The sequence below is a fragment of the Talaromyces atroroseus genome (assembly GCF_001907595.1).
Source record: "Talaromyces atroroseus strain IBT 11181 chromosome Unknown scaffold_10, whole genome shotgun sequence".
Classification (NCBI taxonomy): Eukaryota; Fungi; Ascomycota; class Eurotiomycetes; order Eurotiales; family Trichocomaceae; genus Talaromyces; species Talaromyces atroroseus.
Window position 1 is genome coordinate 1,121,783 of NW_017971442.1, and position 20,334 is coordinate 1,142,116.

The following is a 20,334-nucleotide window of genomic DNA, read 5'->3' on the forward strand; positions in this document are numbered from 1 at the left end:
GAAATGAAAGCATGTGATTATTACTCTGTATCAACGTAGCTGGATACATACTACCGCCGCGTCCGAAGAACTAATACCGACTGAAGACACAAACTGCAAGAACGAATGAAAGAGTCAATCAATTCACATAAGCTGTACGAAGGTGTGCAGAAACCTGGCTCAGATGCCAGCGTCCGTACGATATAGGTAGGTTGCTTGCCATTGAATGCGCCCTCGCGGGCTACACTGTAAGATTTCTCTTGAAGAAATAAACGTGAAAAGGCTGACTAGGACAAAACGAAGAACTTCCGGATAAAGCTATCAAAGTAGATTGTTTTTTTTTTTGTTTCACTGATGGAAGGAAGGAAGGCACACTCAAAAAAGCAAATAAATGACATACACACAAGTTGTGTGTATCAGAATCAAGAAAGAAAAGGCAAGAGAAGAAGAGAAGGAGGGAAGATTCATGCATGCCTGGGAATAAACTGGGATATAGTCGTACAGCATGTATAACAGCAGAGAGATCTGACTGAATAATGAGATTCGTAACGTCGTGCGCGCAATTGAATTAGATAATAATCATTGGTGGAAAAGAAGAAGAAAAAAAAAAAAAAAAAGCACAAAAACAAGCAATTTCAGGTTCAGGAGATGATCAAGCGGTCAAAGGCGTGCCAAAATTAAAAATCCCTTGGGATCTGCACACTCTCGTACGGGGAGACTGTATTCTTCTCGTCTGACGGTGAGGATTGCACACCAGGACCGCGACTGTTACTGCGCATTCGGCCTGTAAAGTTTTTGAATTTACTTGCGAAACTTTCGTTGATGCTACGACCACGCCGGTGATCAACTGACATTCTACGCAGGGACTGCGTGTCAGCATCAGTCGTCATTGGCCGTGCAAGTTCCCGGCCCGCCCGAGCGTTGTCCATGGCGGATTGATTCGACATAAATTCCCTTGACCTGGGTCCGACACCGGGAATAGGAGGCGGCGGTGGAGGCGTTGATAGATGCTGCAGCTCGGGGAGAATTGGCGGATTGGTTCTCGTGTTTTCCACCACCGTAATGTCATTTTCAATGTTGACAGATACCGTTGGTGGCGAGCCGTAAGATGGTAAACCATGCTCCCGAGAGTTCTCACGTCGGTGATTTAAGGGTCCTCGAGTCCTGCTGGTTGACCGACTTCGTGGGATGTTGGGAATGAATCTTGGATGATGAGGAAGATCGGCGGGAAGCGGAGCTTGTTGATATTCAGCTACTGGAACTGACATGGACCGGCTGATTCTTGCGGCTTCGGCCTGATATACCGTACTTGGAAGTGTCAGAGGGACTTCTGGCATGGCCGGCGCCTCCTCGTCGTGTCCCTCGCCGTATCTGGGACGCCGCATTGCCTTAGGAGTAGCTGGTAAACCAATCGTACCGGCACGGCCTCGAGTAGATGAGCCAGAGTCAGACCCATTCTGGAAGTCCGGCGATCGCTTGCTGGCGTTGCTCTTGGATCGGAACCGTCTGTCGAATGACTCGCCGGATGAAGGGGGGCTTTCAGGCAGATTACCCCCACCGGCAGAGACCATTGCAGCAGTCTGGAAATCTCCAGGCAGAGGAATCTTGGGAGCAGACGGGCGGCGTGCCAGAGATAGCCGACGCGCCTCAAGCTCAGCGGCTGCCAACTCTCTCTTGGCCCGTTCGTGCGCACTCAAAGCAATAGAATGATCGTTTGAGTACTCAGATTTTGAAGGCTCCTCAATAATTTCAGCTGTTGGGATGGAGTTCAAACTAATCTCTGGCCCAAAATTGGGCTCACGGGCCTTGCGACTGCTTGATCTAGCTCTGGCGCGCCTTTTGTCAGGGGAAGGGTCGCGCCTAACACTGCTAGCACCTCGATCCGGACGACGACTAGAACTTCGCTGTCGAGACCGGTGCAAGCGTTCCCGGTCACTAGTAACAAAACGCAGACTATCCTCAAATCCCCTCGCCTCATCAGCAGCAGGGGACATGGGCAAAGGTGATGTGGGAGACCGAATGCCAGACTTGTTCCTGTCATTACTGCGCCCTCGGCTGTGGCGACTGGTGCTGTTTCGACTTCTTGCTTGTTGCTTCCGGTCGATGCCTCTAGATGTCGACCGATGGCGGCGACCATGTGTAGATGAGTCGCGAACGCGCGAGCTGCCTTTGGCATGGCTCCTGCTACGGTATTTCGAAGCATCGGTGTCGAAGCTCTCAACGCTCGCATTATATTTCGCGAACTCTTCGGGGGACATTGGAACTGGCGAAGACGGTGAGCGCTTGGCCGGTGCAATGTAGCGATTGGTGGGTCGCCCTCGAGAATCTACAGAGCCATTCCTAGAACTCTTTTTGCGTTCGCTCCCACTAGCTTCTCCGTGATGCCGAGTCTTTGTGTGAGGGCGACGAACATGCTTAGCATAGTAATTAGCCTCTTCCAGGCTGCTGATATACTGATCAATGCTGCGACCGCTAACACTGGGGCTTTTCGTAGAACGGAAGCTTTGGAAAACCGAAGAAGGGGTTCCACCACCAGTGCCATCAGTGTATGGACCAGCTTCAGATTCAGAGGTGTCAACTGGCGGCCATTGAATATGAAGCCCCTCTGGTTTGCGGTCACGAGAACCATTCCTCACCAAACTCTGCTCCTTCAAGGTTTCGAAAACTCCTGCGGCAGGGGACGGAAGACCCTTGATGTCCTCGAACTTGTTTGCCACTGTCTGTACTGCTGTCTGCGGACTCGGGCCGTGACTGTCTTTCCCTGGTTCATAACGTGCCGACGTTAATAGTAGCACAGGTGGGTCATTATCTTTGCCGCCATGGTCGAAATCATCAATTCTGGATACTTTTTGTTTCCCCTTCTCGGAGCTTGAGTCAACCGGAGTAGGGAGAGATCTTGGTGGGAAGTTGGGAGGCTGCACATCTACTGGGGTTTCACCAATGGAAGGCAGTCTTTGTCGGTGTGCATGACTAGGTGTTCCCGCTCGAGCAGACATTGAATGATTGATGCTTCGCATGTTGTTGAGTCGATATGACCCAAGACCACCTGGGGACAACGCAGACTCTCCAACGGCTGATTCGGCAATGGGTGTAATGCCCGGGGCATTTGTAGGCGTGCGATCATCCGACTTGAGGCCGGGAAATTTGAATGCCTGGCTAGACTGGGGACCAAAAGAGGTTATTAGCTTAAGAGACGAGTTCTTCACAGTCATCCGATTGGCTGTATCGGGTTTCAAAAGGTCTGCTGGTTTTGATTGTGGCTCGGAAACAGGCGAAGAAACACGATAAGGCGTAGGCGACATCCACGGCTCAGATGGTTCAGCTCCTGTGCACATAAAACACCGAATTGCCAGCTGCTGTTGAGAGTTTGACACCACATGTTCGCCCCATCGGCGCACAAGATACGACTGTCGCTGCCAGTCAGTCGGCAGCAGAAGGCAGGTCATGAGAATGGCTTCCATATAATGATTTCGAGATACATAAACTTCAATTGCATCATTACGGTCTCCCAGAGCAAGAAGGATGGTTGCTGAAGCATGAATATCGCCAGTTTCTAGCAGTCGTTGCACAAAACTCTGGCCGACTTTATTCGCCTGTTCTTCGCCGCCCATCTGGCTAAGAGCTAGAAACATCCACGCAGAGGAACTGACAGGGCCTGAACTAAGCATGGCCATCATTTGCATCGGGTCTTGCTCACCTAACCAACGTGACAGAAATATGGCATTCGGGCTGGTGGGAGGATGTTGGTTTACTATACCGTGATGTTAGGCGCGATTTTTCAATAATTATAAAACAAATGTAAAAAGCAGACTTACACTCATCACGAATTAGGTCTTCGATATCCCCGTCCCATCCAAAGACAACTTGGAGCATCTGTCGCCGCAATGCATCGGGCGTCAAGCGAGATTCATCGAGTGGTTGCATTTGTTGAATATAGGTCACTTCATTAACTCGTTCCCTTGTAAAAGGGAAGAGGTCTTCCAGGGGTTCGTCAACGGGACTTCGTGTCACCTCGTTTCTCAGCCGTGAACCACCACGAGAACGAACAGAGGACACGGACGTAGAAGAGCCATACGCAATGGATGTGCCCGTTTGCGAAGGTAACCGACCAAGAGGTGAAGTCATGGAGAAAGTTGTGCCACTGTAGGTTGACTTGTTCAGAGGAGAGAAAGGACGGACCCGACCGGATGAAGCGTGCGAGCTGATCGAATTGGTGCGGCTACGACCTGACATAGGGCTGGTCGTGTTTGCCCGTTGTTGGCTTGCAATCTCATGAATCGATACCTCAGGACCTCGGAAACTCTGAACACTCCGTGCGCCACTTCCTCTCGAGAAATAACTTGGAGACATTGGCCTTATTTTGGGCTCTTCGACAACGGCGGCCACCTGGTCTATGGGAAGATGCCTGACATTCTTAACCATGGTGGAGTTATCCAAATCATACTGCTGGATGGTATTGTTGGGGCCAATGGTAAATAAAGTCGCGGTGGGGCCATAATTGGCCATACCAAGTACATCTTCAATCGTCGGGATAGTTGTATATGTCACATGTTTTGTTCTCACGTCCCAGACCCATGTTTCCCTAAAGCAAGTCAGTGGGCTGTTATACTCAATCCACCCAATGCCGATCAAACTGACCTGTCAGAGTATTGTACGATTCTGCCATTCTTGGACCAGGAAATCCACTTTGGTCCAGTGGAGTACGGTTCGGTTCGTTTCAATGCACGGATGACACGAGGAGATTCGTTCGAAGGTGCCTTTGCTACGCTCCAAACTCGGAGGTCGCCATCCATTGTTTGAGTTGCAAGCATGTCAGACTTCTGTTTCGACGAGGATGTATGCCAGGCGAGACAAGCTATGGGTGATGGACCTCTGGTAGTGGATAAAGTATGGAGGATTGTGAAGCTGGGATGCAATGTGGCTATCAAGATGGAGCCATTTTGATAGCTTGAGTATGAGTTAGCACAGGAATGGAATATGAGCAAAATGGGACAAGACCTACTTACCCAATTGCATAACTTCGACAGTCCGCAGCCGGGGCCAAAGAGGTTATAGGATCGAAGATGGTGCGAGCAGATAAGTGTTCTGAGGTTGCTGGTTCAAACATGATCACTTCGCCCTTTCCATTCCCTGGATTTTGTCAATACTTCAAGAATGATATTTGAGTGAGGGTTTGTTCAAGTTATTACCGAATGCTACATGTCCATTTCGCATCCATGCTGCCACTCTAAGAGGTTCGTATGAAGCGAAGCGTGATATCTCACTCCCAGTGAAGAGGTCCCAGACGATTGCTGTTTGAGCAAAATCATAGCTGACCACCAGTCGGCCGGCACCCCGTTCACTCACGTTGTCAACGCAAATGAATGCTATCCTATCTGAATGAAGTGAAAACCGGCGCTCCACTGCCAAGGTATCATGATGTAGGGAAAGAATGACAGAGCCTTGCGCAAATAGGAACAAAGATGCAGTGGCCGCACATGGCTGAAATTCAGAATCCCAAGTTGAATCCAAGGTCGGGATGGGGGGCGTTGGCTGCGCTGTGGATGGCACAGATCGATGCCACGACGATAGGTCGTCCATCTTGAGTCACGCACAAATAAAGCTAAATATCCATCAGTGTCATGACATTCTGTAAAACCGAGGCAGGCACAGGCTGCAAAGCGTATGTCTAACTGTGAAGAAGAAGTAACAGAAAAAGAGCAAGATGGATGGTGTGTTGGAAGAGAATGACACAATCAGACTAAGTTGGTTATACAGCAAACAAGACACAACGGTTTGTCTTTCCCATCTGAAAACTGGGGGATTACTCACCGTCGAGGTCTGGAATGATTCACACAGGTGAGTATCCGGTCAACCTGCCAGGCCTCCGATATCTGAACGACCGGGCGTGACAGAAGTTCCGCAACCACAGCATGCAGGAAGGCTTGTTCCAAGCAATGAGATGAGAAAGCTTTGTTCTATTTCCCCTCAAGTTGCCGACGACAAAGAATGGTGACTGCAACTAGACGCCGACAAGGGTGGTTTGCTTCTTTCTTTTTCTCCCCAAAAGAGGGTGTAAGAGTAAGTACAAAAGACAAAAGGACAAAATGCAACTTACATAGTGTGGAAACTCGGAAACAGACCCTGCTACAGAGGGGCAGGGGGGCAGGGGGCAGGAGATGCAGGGCGATGGGATGCAGGCACCGGGGAAAGGACCAACGGCATTATGCTAGCGTTGCAATAAAAGAGAAAAGGAAAAAAAAAAAAAAAGCGCTGAAGTGAAGGCCGATCCCGACTATAGGGTGACGGGGACCAGTCATCAAGCCATCACGGTGGGAGTGAATATCACTGGCATTGGGAGTTTCTGCCAACCACGGCTTTGCGTCGCGGGGTTGTCAGAGAGAGTGCATTGACTGGGCGACTAAGGGCTCGTGTAGAGTTGGGCCAATTTATGGCCAGCGCCAACGAGCGTGCGCGGTCGAAGATCCGCCGACTCGCCTCGTCTCGCAGGTGGAGACATTCCGGCTAAGCTTAACGGCTGGAGGATGTGATAGATTCTGCACAGATACTATAGCGAGAGAAACTAAAGTATCAGTACGGCAGAAGGACCACGAATCACCGTCCATCAGCCTTTGCATCGGATCGCAACCGAAATTGCCCTCCATGGCGCATGCCGTGCGTGAAAGCACCTCCTCCCTTTTGAGTAACGGACGGAGTGATTCTGTGATGGGAATAATAAGATTAAGCGATGGTCTGAGAGACGACGCCCAGCCGCTGTGATTTAAGATACGATACAATGCGTGCATTCGCTTCTGTTTTGCCAACTCCCTCGTCCGCTTGGGGTCTCGTCTGATGTCCTCTCTTCAGTAGTCAGTGTCCGTCCAGTGCTCGCAGTCACAGTCACAGTCGCAGTCACAATCACACTCAGACTCACCGCCGGAGATTGAGGGGCAGCCACGGCGCTTGGTTGGAGTGCGTGAGAGATCAAGGTGTCGATCTGGGCGATGGTTGGATCGAGCGAGTGACTGAAGGATGGAGGAGGGCGAGGTTTGCAGGAAGGCGCGCTGATTGGCCAATGTGGCTTCTTCACACTGCAGCCCTCATCACGCGGCGCGGGCCAATGGCAGCGCTGAAGAAGCGTGCCGGCTGCACAGGACCCCACAGCGCCCCACAAGCACCCCGGCTGCCGTCACCAGCCCCACCGCGCTAGCACAAGGCCCGGCGCGTACGGAAAGCGAGTCCTTCCCGATTCGCTTTTCTGTGGCTGTGCCATCACTCGCTCTTTCTTGCTGAGTGGCTCGAAATTAAATTATTCGTTCCAAGGCACAAAAAGCAATCAAGTGACGGAAGTAGATGCCCAATCAGTGCGGCCGCTGGTGTGACTGTTTCGAAAATCGCAGTGTGACAGCAGGGCATAGCGTCGCTTAGCCTGTCTTCAACTGAAGCCAATGAACATGGCCTGGTTGTACGAGGTGATGGGATATTCACCAACAAAGAAAAACAAAAAACAAAAAACAGAAGACGGACAGACAGATGTGACTAATGCAGTCGCTAAAGTAGGTAGCTTAGCTAGCTACCTAGCTACACACGGACTGCGTATATACACGCTGGAATAAGGACATGATCCGTAGATTTATTTCACTCCGGACTGGGAGACGGTCGAGGGCGGTGTGATGGAGGGTTACACGAATTTGATGCAGATGCCATATTCCCTTTTTCGGCAAGTCTCCGCCCGCCTTTATGATAAAAACTATAAATATATTTATATATTTATATCTCCCTATACTCCGTATACGTATCTATATATAGAATGAGATAAATCTAGGTAGCCAGATGTATACAGATAAGAAAATAAGTCTGTGCTGCTATACTCGGAAACCACCACAGGCTCTATTGCATGAATGCATCCTGAGCGCGGCGGGGAAATACATACAAGGATTACCGGAAGAATGCCGCATTGAGCTATGGGCGGAATTGAAACTACAGTCACACTGCATGGCGAGTCTGGCTACGCTTTTATTAAGTATCGCTATGTATGAATGGATTCGGGTGGAGAACTGGTCGCTGAAGAATTCTCCACTTGGTCAATCATTGCGGTCCTTCCCGTGCCCGGTGCCAGCGCTTTACCTAGGTATCCAATCTATAATTTTACATGTACCGTACTCTGTCTAGATTGATATTCGTAGCTTATTCCAGGCCGAGGATATCAACACGTGATAGTGCCTATATGTCGGGGAGCACGATAACTAGCAGGACTCCTCCCAGAACATCTGCCTACAACATAAATTCCCGCATGCACCTACTTAGGTATTGAGCTAAGTACCTAGGTCAGTCATGCAACCAGCCAATTGATCAATCCCGCCTGAAAATCTGCATTCAGCACTCAACTAAGTTCCAAAACATACTCATGGAAGTGCTCTTCTCCGCCATTCTGTGACAGCGAGTCATTTACCTGCCTTAGGAAAATAGATGTTAGTGACAAGTCTGACAATCACACCAGGGACGCATGCTCGAACTAGCTGAGCGCGAACATCTTCCAAGGACTGACGTTTGACTTGCTTTTGTATATTTTAGTATAATTCAATGCGCTATCTACCCGGATTGAGTACTACGTACTTTTAATCTGACTTGCACTCCAGAGTTGATGTGTGTGCGCGAGTAAAATCGAGATGGCTGGCAAGTCACTATTGCTGCGAGTGTACCAGTGATGTGATTCCCCGCACGACACATGCGCGGTGTTGTCATTGGCACTTTTTTTATTGTTTTTTTGCTTTTTTTCTCTCTTTCTCTTTATTCTCTCTATTTTCTTTGTTCTAAGCTCGTTTCTTTTTTTAGTCTTCATGCTAGCTTTTTTTTTTTTTTTTTCCCTTCTTGTCCTCACAGAGTACTCCGTACAGAGGACCGTGTTGCGGAAAGCATTAGATAAAAGAGCTATCTACAATCTATAGTAAATCTCTTATCATAGTGCCTCCATCAAACACATGTCATGGCCCAGTAAATAGCCGGATGGCCAGTCATTGGTGCGCGGAAATGATTATTTATAGTTATCTAGATGCAGATGCAAGGAAACGTGCCTTGCCAACTCTTGCCTGATGTGACCCTTCTCACTGATAAATGAGCACTATGGGTGCCATTACTGTGTATATACATAAAAGCAGGGTTTATTGTGCAACAATAGGTAGTGCATCAGCAAGCGCCAGGGAGAAGGAAAAAGTAATCTCCGTTCATACAATCAAGATTAGGGCTAAGAGCCTAATGGGGCAACTGGATAAACATCGGCCCGAATCTGATAGAGTCGAGCAGCATAACTTCAATTATTCGTTGTCAATAAAAACACATTGATACGATTGATTCAATTAGACCGAAGTCCAACAGTAGTGGGCATCTTCATTGGAATTAGTATTGACGACGGAAATTGCGTGCTATCCGTAAAAATGGAATGCCCGTTCCCCGCCACAGCCAACAGCGTCCATCACGTTTGGATAATTGAAGCAAAAGCACTTCGCCGGCTTAAAGCCCGATTCTATATGTAGAGCTAAGGACTGGTATCTAGTTAGTATGAAGCAAGCAGCATATCGGAACTACGCAAGGTCCCGCGGGGGCCTGCAACAATTGGGCGGATCAAGGTTCTAGTTTGATAGGGCTTCGGCGGGACGAGAGATGGTGCAATTTTTAGATTTATTTTATTTTTATTTTTTTTTTCAACGTAGAAATCTTTATCATCTTATGCCAACTGCTAAACATAGACGAAGAGCAAATATTTCGCAATGGCCGAAGCAATTGACACTGGTAAACATGCCCTTTCCCCTCCATTGCCAGTCCATGGACCTAAAAAACTCTACAGGCTTCTATTTTACATCGGTCAGACATACCGACACATATCCCACAATCAATCCATCACAGCAGGACCTGCACAACAAATATGTTTTCATAACCGGCGCCTCCAAAGGGATCGGGCGCGAGACAGCATTATCATATGCGCAAGCGGGCTGTGCGGGCATCGGAATTGGCGCTCGAACAGATCTTTCCAGTCTAATCCCGCTCCTAGAACAGGCAGCACAAAGCGCCGGGAAAGCCGCTCCCAAAGTGAAAGCGGTTACATTGGATGTGACCGACGAAGCCAGCGTGGCGGAGGCGGCAGCATCAATTGCTGAGGTCTTCCCAAGGGTGGACATTCTCATCAACAACGCCGGATATCTCGAGAAACGAGCCAAAATCGCCGAAAGTGACCCAAGCGAGTGGTGGAAGAGTTGGGATGTGAATGTTAAGGGCCCTTACCTGGTGACGCGCGCGTTCTTACCGCAAATGCTGGAGCGCGGAGGAGAAAAGATCATTGTCAACCTCTGCAGCATCGCAGCCCATCTGCGGTCGCCGGGTGGCTCAGCGTATCAGACTAGCAAGTTGGCAGTGTTGCGGCTTACGGAGTTTCTTGACGTCGATCATGGTCCGGATGGTATCTTGACGTTTGCTATTCATCCGGGGGGTGTCTTGACGGATATGGGGAGAAGGCTTCCTTTGGAGCGGCAGCCGGCTTTGACTGAAAGCCCTCGGTTATGCGCCGATAGCCTGGTCTTCTTGACCAGGGAGAGGCGAGAGTGGTTGGCCGGGCGATATGTGTCTGCGACTTGGGATGTGGAGGAGCTGATTAGCAAGAGGGAAGATATTGTCGCAAGGGACCTCTTGAAGGTGAGAATGCTGGTTTGAGTGCCTTTATCTACGAAGTACGGATACTATTTACTACTTAGACATGGTTACCCTTCTCTATTTGTTTTTGATCTGATCTTCAATCTATAATCAATTCTGTAGAACGTTGTCAATTGTATGGATAAGCAACGCTCAATCTTTTCCAGCCCTAGACGCCCAGAACGACTAAGTTACGAGTCCCCTATCGATAGGACACCTAAAAATGCAAATTTATCGGAGATAATAATAATATTGCAAATCGTTGGCGAAATATTCCGTTCCTCACGCAAAAGACGCCGTATTACTCGCGAACTGGGGCTAAGATAACGAAGACCCCTATCGAAGGAAGACCCCGGCCACCCCCGCAGCAATGGAAAGAATAAGGCCGAATATTTTCATTCTATTGCATGAAATCCAATTGAAGATCTTTGTGAAAACGTCTAAACAATCGATTCAATTGTTCTACTACTCTGTGATGAGAGTCCGGTATAAACGAGTTGCCATTGTAGGCGCAGGTCCCTCCGGGCTGGCCGCCGTTCGAGCATTAGCCCAAGAAAATTGCTTCGAGTACATCCGGATATTCGAACGATCAGACCGAGTGGGAGGTCTATGGTATGGAAGATTCCATCACAACTTGTAAACTTGCTAATCGGGACCGTAGGGCGTTCGACCCCGTACCAGATGCATTCCAACCCCGATATACAGAAGCCGAAATGCCCTGCGCAGTGCCAGAGGAGCTACCATGTGTTGCTTCTCCGCTCGCAGAACGAGCTGGCTTGCATGGATCTATCTACGAGCATATGGACACCAATGCTGGCGCGGCAACCATGGCGTTTACCGACCGGCCCATTCCATTTGCAAACTCAGAGAATTCGGAGAAGCTGTTTGGTAAGGACAACTCTTCTCGTCCCAGAAGTGCCATTGTCGCCTATTTGGAGACTCTTTTTGTGCCGTATCTTCATTATGTTTCTTTCAATACCACGGTTGAGAAGGTCGACAAGGTTGGGGGCGAGTGGGTGGTCACGCTGAGACGTTCCGATATCTTCCATAGAGGCGAAAAAGTCGACTACTGGTGGCAGGAACAATTTGATGCTGTCATTGTTGCTTCAGGGCATCATACAATTCCCTTTATTCCGTCGATTCAGGGACTCGAAGAGAGTTGTGCAAAGGTCCCTGAGAAATTCGAGCATTCCAAGTCATGGAGATCAGCAGAGGATTGTAACGATAAAGTATGGCATATAAAAGAAAACTTCAGTATTTATAAATAGTAGAAAGAAGCTAACCTATCTGAATGAATAACAGAAAGTCATCATAGTCGGAAACAACGTTTCTGCTGCGGACATGGTCGACGCCATGTATACCAATGTTAAAGCACCACTTTACGTCTCGCAGCGCACACCCAACACGTTCTTCGACAATGCATGGAAGCTTCCCAACGTCCAGTCAGTGCCACGGGTTACGCATATTACTCCTGGCGATGGCGGAGTGGTTCACTTTGCAGACGGAAGTACTGTGACAGATTTCGACAAAATCATATTTGCTACGGGCTACAAGCTCTCTTATCCTTTCCTCCCGTTCAAGGCTGTCACGCCGCAAAACCGGTTATCTGGATTCTACCAGCACATTTTTAACATGGAAGATCCCTCCCTGGCAGTCGTCGGTCAGGTTTGTCTCCCCTTCCGCCCCCCCCCCCAAAAGTCAATTTATAGAGTAGACTATTGACTGCTGTTCTCTTTTTTCTTCTAGATACGAGCTGCAATTACTTTCCGTGTCTTTCAATACCAATCTACCGCCGTCGCATGCTTTTTTGCCGGTCGTTCTAAACCGCTGCCGGACGTGTCTGAGCAATACCGTTGGGAGCGGGAGAGGCTAGCGTACAAGGGACCTACGGAACTGTTCCATGAGATCAAGCCAGACTTTGTCGATTATTATGGATGGCTGAGGGAGTTCGCAGGTATGTCCACCGAACAGGCCGCAGGTGAACTACCGCCATTTCAGGAAGGATGGCTGGAGAGTGATCTGGGGATTCTGTTTGAAAAGTCTGCTTACTGGGGAAGGGTGATAGCAGCAAAATAATCCCGTTTCTTCCTTCATTTTACTTTGTAATGTGTATATATATACATGTGTAAGAGGTTCGCCCGCGATTCCAGCAGAATAAAAAGACGGCCTTGGAAAATGGATAGATCCTGCACGGTATCTTGAAGAAAAGATACAATACAGTCCCAGCGTGGCTTTTCTAGCACACTTAAAAGGTTCCTATCAGATATTTCGACGAACCAGTCTCGTGAAGTCGGTTAATAAAAATGTGACTAACATTCCTCTGCCGCCCGCCTACCTGATGTTATCTAAAGTCTAGTCTATAGGTCGATATCTCATGCTCATCTAGCACATACGATCATAGGGTGTGGAATATAGGGCTTCCCGTCCGCTCAGCCGTACTCAAACCACTCGCCGGCCAGTCAGTAGCTGGGTGGGTGACCACCAGCGAATCCTGGCTATTGTATGTTTTTCTTTTTTTTTCCCTTCCCCCTTCCTTTCCATTATTTTACTTTTAATCTTGGGGGGTTGTATTCTGAATCTTTATTAACCATGACTAGAACAGTAAATACGGTACTTTTTAAATCTAAAAAGGACAATTACAACGATTAATTCAGGCAATACATCGAAAATAAAATCGCGTTATAAGACAGTCAAATCATACCCAATGGAAAGTAGTCAATTTAGTGAGGGGCATACTAGAGTGACCAACGGAAACCAACCTCGACAGAATAACGCATACAATGGATCACAATTTTGGGGACGTTCAAGCTTCTGAGGTCGTATTCTCAAAATCTCTCTTTCACAATGAGCACTCGGAAGTGTTCCTCGTGCAGATTCGCGGCATAACATGTGTCATGAAAGTGGTGAGTTGTCGTTGCGCACGCTCATCGATTTGGACTTTGTCTTTCCATATCTACACAGCACCGTGATAAAGGCCCTCCCTAATTTCCCGTAGAGCGTCAAACAGGCATTCATAATTGTGAGGTGAGAGCCTACCGCCGACTGATGCAAAATGGCCTCGGTCACCAGGGCATCGTGCCCCGGTACTACCGCGAAATACAGCACTTGGATGTGAAAGATTATCAACCACATTTGAGAAGATTTCTTGATGAAGAGCGACCTCCTAGCGCTATTTTTCTGGAGTACATTCCAAATATGATGACGATCCTTCCGGAGCGTTATACCAAAGAGCGCATCGAATCCATGATACATGGCATTCAACAAATTCACAAGGCCTTGGTCCTGCATTTTGATTCTTACCCAAGGAACATCATGGTTTTTGAAGATGATCCTGGGAGAGTCATTTGGATAGACTTTGACAGGGCCCAGACCTATGATGCAGATACAATCACAGAGAGGAATAGAAGATGGATCCAAGAGGAAGAGGAAGACGTGCATGTATTCGGTGAAAGTATGGTGAGTTCTGTGCCTCCTATGATTGCTTATGCATCTCATTTGCTTTCGCTATTATCACCCTACGGAATAACTAAGATGCGTCATGGCATGCTGAGGTATGAAGGTCACTGAAACCAGAAAAATGTCGTTAACTCGGTATTTACAGAAAGAGGATCATGCGCTGGGCAAAATGTGGAACACTCTCCCATACTACTAGGGATGAGACATGACGAGACGAGAGCAAGCAATGGAATATGACGGATGGTAGCAGCTGGCCAAAGCGAAGAAAAGGGTGGGGGGAAGCAATGTACACTCAACTTTGGGGAAGGATAAGCTTGTCGAGGGCGTGACTTTGAATTTGTTGGCTGTGTGATATCGTGACGAGAGCATAATAAACACTCTATATAAATTCAGGACATCCATAGTCCGTAATAAGAGTTTCAAGATTCTGATACTTAGGTCTCCTTGATCAACAATGCATGGAGCGAAAACAATATTATTACTGGTGCTTACAACGGCCCGAAAAGTTCAAACCAAGGTGCTACCGCAAGACGCTTCTTGGCCCTCAAGAAGTGAAAGCCTCAGAAGACAACCCATCAAACGAATGCTCCAGACAGGCCAAGGATAACCTATAGGGCATATACAAGTGACATCTCCAAGCGAAATACACCTGGCAAGAACATTCAGTAGGATTGTCTTCCTAGCTTCGGAACTATTAGGGTCGTCACAAGTACTTTGTTCAGTATCGCAACTATCAACATTGGTATTTACTGTTTACCATATACTAGCTCAGAATCAAAAGAAAATAAAAAATAAAAGTAAATTACTTCTTAGGGTTGGCCAGGGGGTTCTTCTGATGGACAATCGGCGTCTAAACTGGGGCCATTGCTTATCGATTAGGGCTTCGCTATCTAGTTTCCGTAACATTTAAGAGGTTTATACCGGACTTTTTTTTTTGTTTAAGGATAAACAAATCCTCTATGTATATACGATGGTGACAGCCGAAAATACATCCTCAATGCTCGAAGTAGCAATCACTGGACAGGGCCATCGCAGGGCTTATTACGGGTATTGCTCTTCGACGACATGCCAGATAAATGCCACCTTTTATGAGCGTGCTAAGCAATGTCGAGAGAGATCGGGGTGAGCATTGGACCCGGTCCCAGTGGGCTTCGCACGCTCGAGAAACCTGGCATGGAGATTACGTTGGACCTGGATGTCTTCACTCGAAAGTAGTCAGATTGGCCCATGATTTATAGACATTGAGAGGTTATTGATCACGACCTGTACCGGACGGTCAAGACAAAGAAGCATTTTACAGCGTGATATCACCGGGCACATCTTCACGAAACCCTGCTGGGCAATCTCGCGCAGAGTATTGTGCATCTGGATAAAAAGACTGTAGATATCAAAGCCAGTTCAGAATTACCAGTCACGATTTTCTTCGGTGATGGCACAGCCGCCATCGCAGATATCTGTCTCGGGGCGGTCGATCTACACTCGGTGAGTCTAGCCATCAACCACTGTGTCAAAGTAGAGCCTCACCTAATTGATTCTTAGAACACCACATGGAGACTTTGCCCTAATCACTCCCTGCACTGGACAGGATGGGTGGCATTCCGCTCCGCTTTTGACGCAAAGGTCGGTTCAGCACATTGATTTCCCGCAGGATGCCACACACTGGGTATGTCGAAGTACTGGTATTCGTAATATTACATAGGCTCATTCTCTCCTCAGGTCAGCCATAATCGCGACTTCTTTCACTCTTACCTAGGTATGACTGCCTCTCCCCGCCCTTTTCGTCTCATATTCCTGACAGTCACTGCTACTAGGGAGAGGTCAATTCACCACCGTAGGTGGAAAGCCTCTAAAAATAAAGTACGTTACCAGAAGATCCAGGAGCTGGCACCTCGTAATCGTAGTAATCTACTGCATACTGGTCAAGAATTGAGCAGTTGGCAGTCAATGTTTAGGACCGAATTCGTATCACCTTGCCACACTAGGATGGCGGGCCTCATAATCTTCAATGTACAACGTACGTGCCATACACTCCCACATGGAATCATATACTCTGCACCGCTCCAGGCAAGCAGTAACTATGGCAGGCAAAGACCTAGCAATGAACTAGGAGCAAAGGAGTAGTTAGGGCTCGGCGATGCTGTTGCCGGGAAATATTTCCATTTCCGGGGTTAGTGACATCATAGCTAGTCGCGTCGCGTCAAACATCAACTCCAACACCTCTGCCAAAATATTGTATATAACCACCACATATACCAATCATGTCCAAAAGACCTCTTGATGCATTCTTCACATCCTCAACATCGTCATCTAAAAAGTTGAAGGAAAGTACAGCATCAGAACCGAGAACAACGGAAAGGAATGATGACATCGACGACGGCAAAGCTCCCAATGAAAACGCACAGAAACATCCATCGTACCCCTTCCCAATTGCACAGCTCCCTTCACGCATATCTGTTGGCTTGGAATTTGCAACGCCTGGTCGACAAGCTAGAACTATCGCAAATCAACCGCATCTGGATCTTCTCTACTACGAGCCATACATTCCTCAGCCCACCGCAAAACAATATTTCCAGTTCCTCCGGAGCGAACTGCCGTTTTATCGAGTGAAATACACAATGAAACGAGGCCCCACGGAAACCCTGATTAGTACACCGCGGTTCACGACTGTATTCGGCGTGGATATCACATCCTATTTCTCCGCGGCAGAAAACCAGGATGATCACGAATATAGAAAGCTATTAGATAGTAAAACGCATCAACCAATTGCCAAGGACAAATATAAATGCACACCACGCCCAATACCGGCTTGTTTGGATCTGCTGCGTAAACAAGTCGAAGCGGCCCTGGACGATGGCACAAGCTACAACTTTGTGCTGGTAAACTACTACGCGTCCGGCGACGATAGCATCTCCTATCACTCTGATGACGAGCGGTTTCTCGGGACGAATCCGAGTATTGCGAGTCTGACATTGGGTGCAAAAAGGGATTTCTTGATGAAGCATAAGAGTGCTGCTGCTGGAGCGGTCGTGGAGAAGCCACTCAAATTGCCGCTTGCCTCTGGTGATATGATTGTTATGAGAGGAGAGACTCAATCGAATTGGTTGCATTCTGTCCCAAAACGGAAGGGGGGAGAAGCCGGTAGCGGACGGATCAATATCACGCTTAGAAAGGCCGTTGTGCCTGGAGGGACGGAGAATTACTACAGGTATAATGTTGGCGATGGAGGCATTTATCGATGGGACAATGGCAAAAAGGAGATGCTTCTAGCTGATTGAACGGGGCTAATCTGTGAGTGCGTATATCTAAGCAGATAAGTACCTTCCAAGGTACCAGAGATCTACAGCGCCAATTCAGGCAGGGGTTCAAGTTTTTCATCTGGAGGCTCCTCTTTTCTCTTCTGATGTATAGTTATTTGATTGATTGATTGGTTGGTTGACTAACTACATGGATTTTAGATTACCAATGTAGCCGAGATAAATGTTGTGAAAAGACTAATAACCACAATGGGGATTATAGGTTGGAGACATGGAATGATGGGATAACAAGCCCGCTCAATAAAGCTCTCTGACAAATAGAAGAAGAACACAAGCAGCTCCCCAGGTGCATAAGGCTAGCACACAGTCTCATTGCAGATATCCCTTTAGGTTATAGCATCTACTTGTATAGCAGGAACTAACTATAAGCAGTCCCCGACATAGGTCGCATAAGAGCTGTGTTGCCATGGATTTGTTTTCTTCTCGTTTTGGCCTTGTATATTTGTAGTTCTTGCATCCCTCGAGTCGACGAGAGCGAATAAATGGAACATTATACGGAAAAAAAAAAGCCATCACAAAGTAGGTTAGGGCTAATTCTGTAGATGGATTAGCGCCAGGCAAACACGAGGCAGGCGCATCGCGACTTCCCTCCGTGAGTCATCGGGGAAACTCTGACTTCGCCTCTTTCTTCCCCTCTTACTCTTCACTTCAACGAGCATACTTCTACCGCATGTGCCGGTTCAAATGAGACGAACCGCAATTCTACGATGCCGGGCCACTACGCATATACTACTGGTTATGTGCAAACCACATCTCACATACTGTGTCTGCAGTACGGCAGTCAACCCGAAATGCTATGCATTCAACTGAAATTGATGTGAGACCATGATATACATGGGGTTTCTATTGCTGTTTTCACGGTAACATCTCGCGATTAAGGGACATCGTTAGCAGCAGAGACCATATCATGCTCGCCACCCTGAGCTATCAACCCCTTTCTCGAAGCTTTGTTGCCGTCGCTGAACTGGCTCGGATCAGGCTGAGGATTTCCTGCTTGATCCATATGAAGCTCCAAGGTTGACTCGGGTCCCCATGCTGTTGCGTTCGCTGCCATCTCCGGGTTGGAAACAGCGTTCTCACGCATTCTGTCCGCCCACTTGCGGTCTTGCGTTACATTTCGTAATCGGCGCTTCTGGTCACCAGCCTCAGGATAGCGAATCGCAGTATCGGTCTTGGAAGATGGCATTTTTGTTGTCTTCTTCTTTCTTGGTGTTACCTTTCCTCAAATGGACAGAGGGTTCCGAGTAACTGAAATGACAGGAGTGAGTTCTCTGATAATTCCAAAAGAAATCTGGATGAAGACGAAAAGCTGCTACAAGCTAAAACTGACCACTGGCCGAACAATATTTATGTATTCGAGCCAGTGGCAGTGGCGGGTGATACAAGAATGACGGGATCCTGCTATCATCAATGATACAGCATAAAAACGCCTCTATAATTATATAATCCTGATGAATTGCGGTTGAAATGCCAATTGGTCAATGCCCAGCAGCTAAGCCTATCAGTGCTAGAACAGTGCATATTGACGAGAGGTATGCCTACCTGTCAAACATTGATGCTTGGGTGTTTGGCACCTGTTTTGGGGGGAAGTGTTGCTCGAGTGTTGGAAAAATTAATTTAATGAAGTATTTATCAGACGGAACTAATATCTAATCAAGGCACTTCTCCACACGGGAGGCAACCTACGGTCCTACGGGGATTAGGTTCAGCCAGGATTCTTACTTCCCCATTGACAGGGTTCTCTCGCGCAATTGTGGGTACAAGTGTTCTGATAACGACTTCCCAATTTTCGCTGAGCATGCGGGAGAATGACACTACTCCCTATTAGTTAGGTGATTGACTCCTGCGCCGACAATATGCGAGTCAAATTCGAGGGCCAAGAAAATATATTGACTCTAGGTAGCAGTTAGGTGCACCACGGCCATGATAAGAGGCAAGATAAACCACGCTGTTGGCCGGCTGGGTAGCTTCGCAAAACACTGCATGGGCTTCGCTTTCATTTCGGCCTCCTCTTACTTACGCAATGTCTTCTTTGGAGACCTATTAATTGAATCGAGCTCGCAATAACAAACCCACCGTCAATCCAGAGGCACGCCAGCCGGTATGCATCTAGACTAGGGAATCCTGAAGGCTGAGAGACAGCAAAATTTGATAAGCGCCTTAGGACCCGCATGCCGACCCCTAACGTTGCATCTCGTTGCTAGTCAGTGTCGCGTTCGCTGCCAGCCACTCACATCGCACGGCAAACATGCGAATCTTGAAGTCGCGTGAGAATGGTCGAGCTCAGCCAATTGCTGTGGCTGCATTTCCTGCTTAGCTTCGCTAATCCTTTGTGCTTCTCCCCATCATACGGCATACGCCATGGACGTCCCCTTCGACGCAAGGAAATAATTTATGAAAGCCCAGTTGTGTTTTCTCCACTCTGCTTTGTACAGCATGGTCTGAGCATACCTTCTTTTTTCATTCTGGAAAGCCAATCATGTGGCATTCGCAGTGAATTGCTTGATGCCTCCAGCAAGATAAGCCATCCCATCATCCTACATACGCATTTCCCCTCGAGGTGGCGACGGTGAGAGGCTGCGTCGTCCGGTGCAACCCAACGTGCCTTGGTTATCCGAAGACCTAAGATCTTACTAAAAACACGGCTTACTCCGAACAAAGCACGTTTTATTCTGGTCCGTTTGCCTCTTGTCTTAGTAGCCTCTCCTATATCCCACTTGGAATAACGTGCTTTGTCGTCTAGTGACTTTTATGGTTCCAGCCAAGAGATAACATAGACAAGCAAGCACAGACGAGACTTTTAGTCCATGCAACAACAGATCGCAGATTGCCGCAACTTGGCAGGTAGATAAACAGCTACCTCCTGCCCACTCGGCCCATTTCCAGACTGCCTTGTCCCCTCGCCCATCAGTAAGCTCTCTGT

The 20,334-nt window shown here is 48.0% G+C and overlaps 5 protein-coding genes across 5 annotated transcripts, besides 1 other annotated feature; 3 read left to right on the forward strand and 2 right to left on the reverse strand.

Annotated features, from left to right (window-relative positions):
• Positions 1 to 656: 656 nt before the first annotated feature.
• UA08_07189 (hypothetical protein) lies at positions 657 to 5,559 on the reverse strand (the record flags this gene model as incomplete). The annotated part of the gene is made up of 5 exons (XM_020262104.1): positions 657 to 3,730; positions 3,795 to 4,561; positions 4,618 to 4,926; positions 4,986 to 5,109; positions 5,169 to 5,559. 5 exons carry the CDS (start codon positions 5,557 to 5,559, stop codon positions 657 to 659), a joined length of 4,665 nt encoding a protein of 1,554 aa, XP_020117961.1.
• A 4,166-nt stretch (positions 5,560 to 9,725) lies between these two features.
• Positions 9,726 to 12,717, forward strand: UA08_07190 (hypothetical protein; the record flags this gene model as incomplete). Its single annotated transcript, XM_020262105.1, has 7 exons — positions 9,726 to 9,747; positions 9,803 to 10,644; positions 10,765 to 10,777; positions 11,124 to 11,253; positions 11,303 to 11,870; positions 11,944 to 12,306; positions 12,388 to 12,717. 7 exons carry the CDS (start codon positions 9,726 to 9,728, stop codon positions 12,715 to 12,717), a joined length of 2,268 nt encoding a protein of 755 aa, XP_020117960.1.
• A 302-nt stretch (positions 12,718 to 13,019) lies between these two features.
• Positions 13,020 to 13,181: a repeat region (Identified by RepeatMasker using a combination of RepBase library and repeat library created with RepeatScout).
• Positions 13,182 to 13,528: 347 nt separating this feature from the next.
• UA08_07191 (hypothetical protein) lies at positions 13,529 to 14,293 on the forward strand (the record flags this gene model as incomplete). Its single annotated transcript, XM_020262106.1, has 3 exons — positions 13,529 to 13,544; positions 13,637 to 14,097; positions 14,243 to 14,293. 3 exons carry the CDS (start codon positions 13,529 to 13,531, stop codon positions 14,291 to 14,293), a joined length of 528 nt encoding a protein of 175 aa, XP_020117959.1.
• A 2,062-nt stretch (positions 14,294 to 16,355) lies between these two features.
• Positions 16,356 to 17,372, forward strand: UA08_07192 (hypothetical protein; the record flags this gene model as incomplete). The annotated part of the gene is made up of 1 exon (XM_020262107.1): positions 16,356 to 17,372. The coding sequence occupies one exon, from the start codon at positions 16,356 to 16,358 to the stop codon at positions 17,370 to 17,372; it is 1,017 nt and encodes a 338-aa protein (XP_020117958.1).
• A 913-nt stretch (positions 17,373 to 18,285) lies between these two features.
• On the reverse strand, positions 18,286 to 18,597 carry UA08_07193 (hypothetical protein; the record flags this gene model as incomplete). The annotated part of the gene is made up of 1 exon (XM_020262108.1): positions 18,286 to 18,597. The coding sequence occupies one exon, from the start codon at positions 18,595 to 18,597 to the stop codon at positions 18,286 to 18,288; it is 312 nt and encodes a 103-aa protein (XP_020117957.1).
• Positions 18,598 to 20,334: the final 1,737 nt, after the last annotated feature.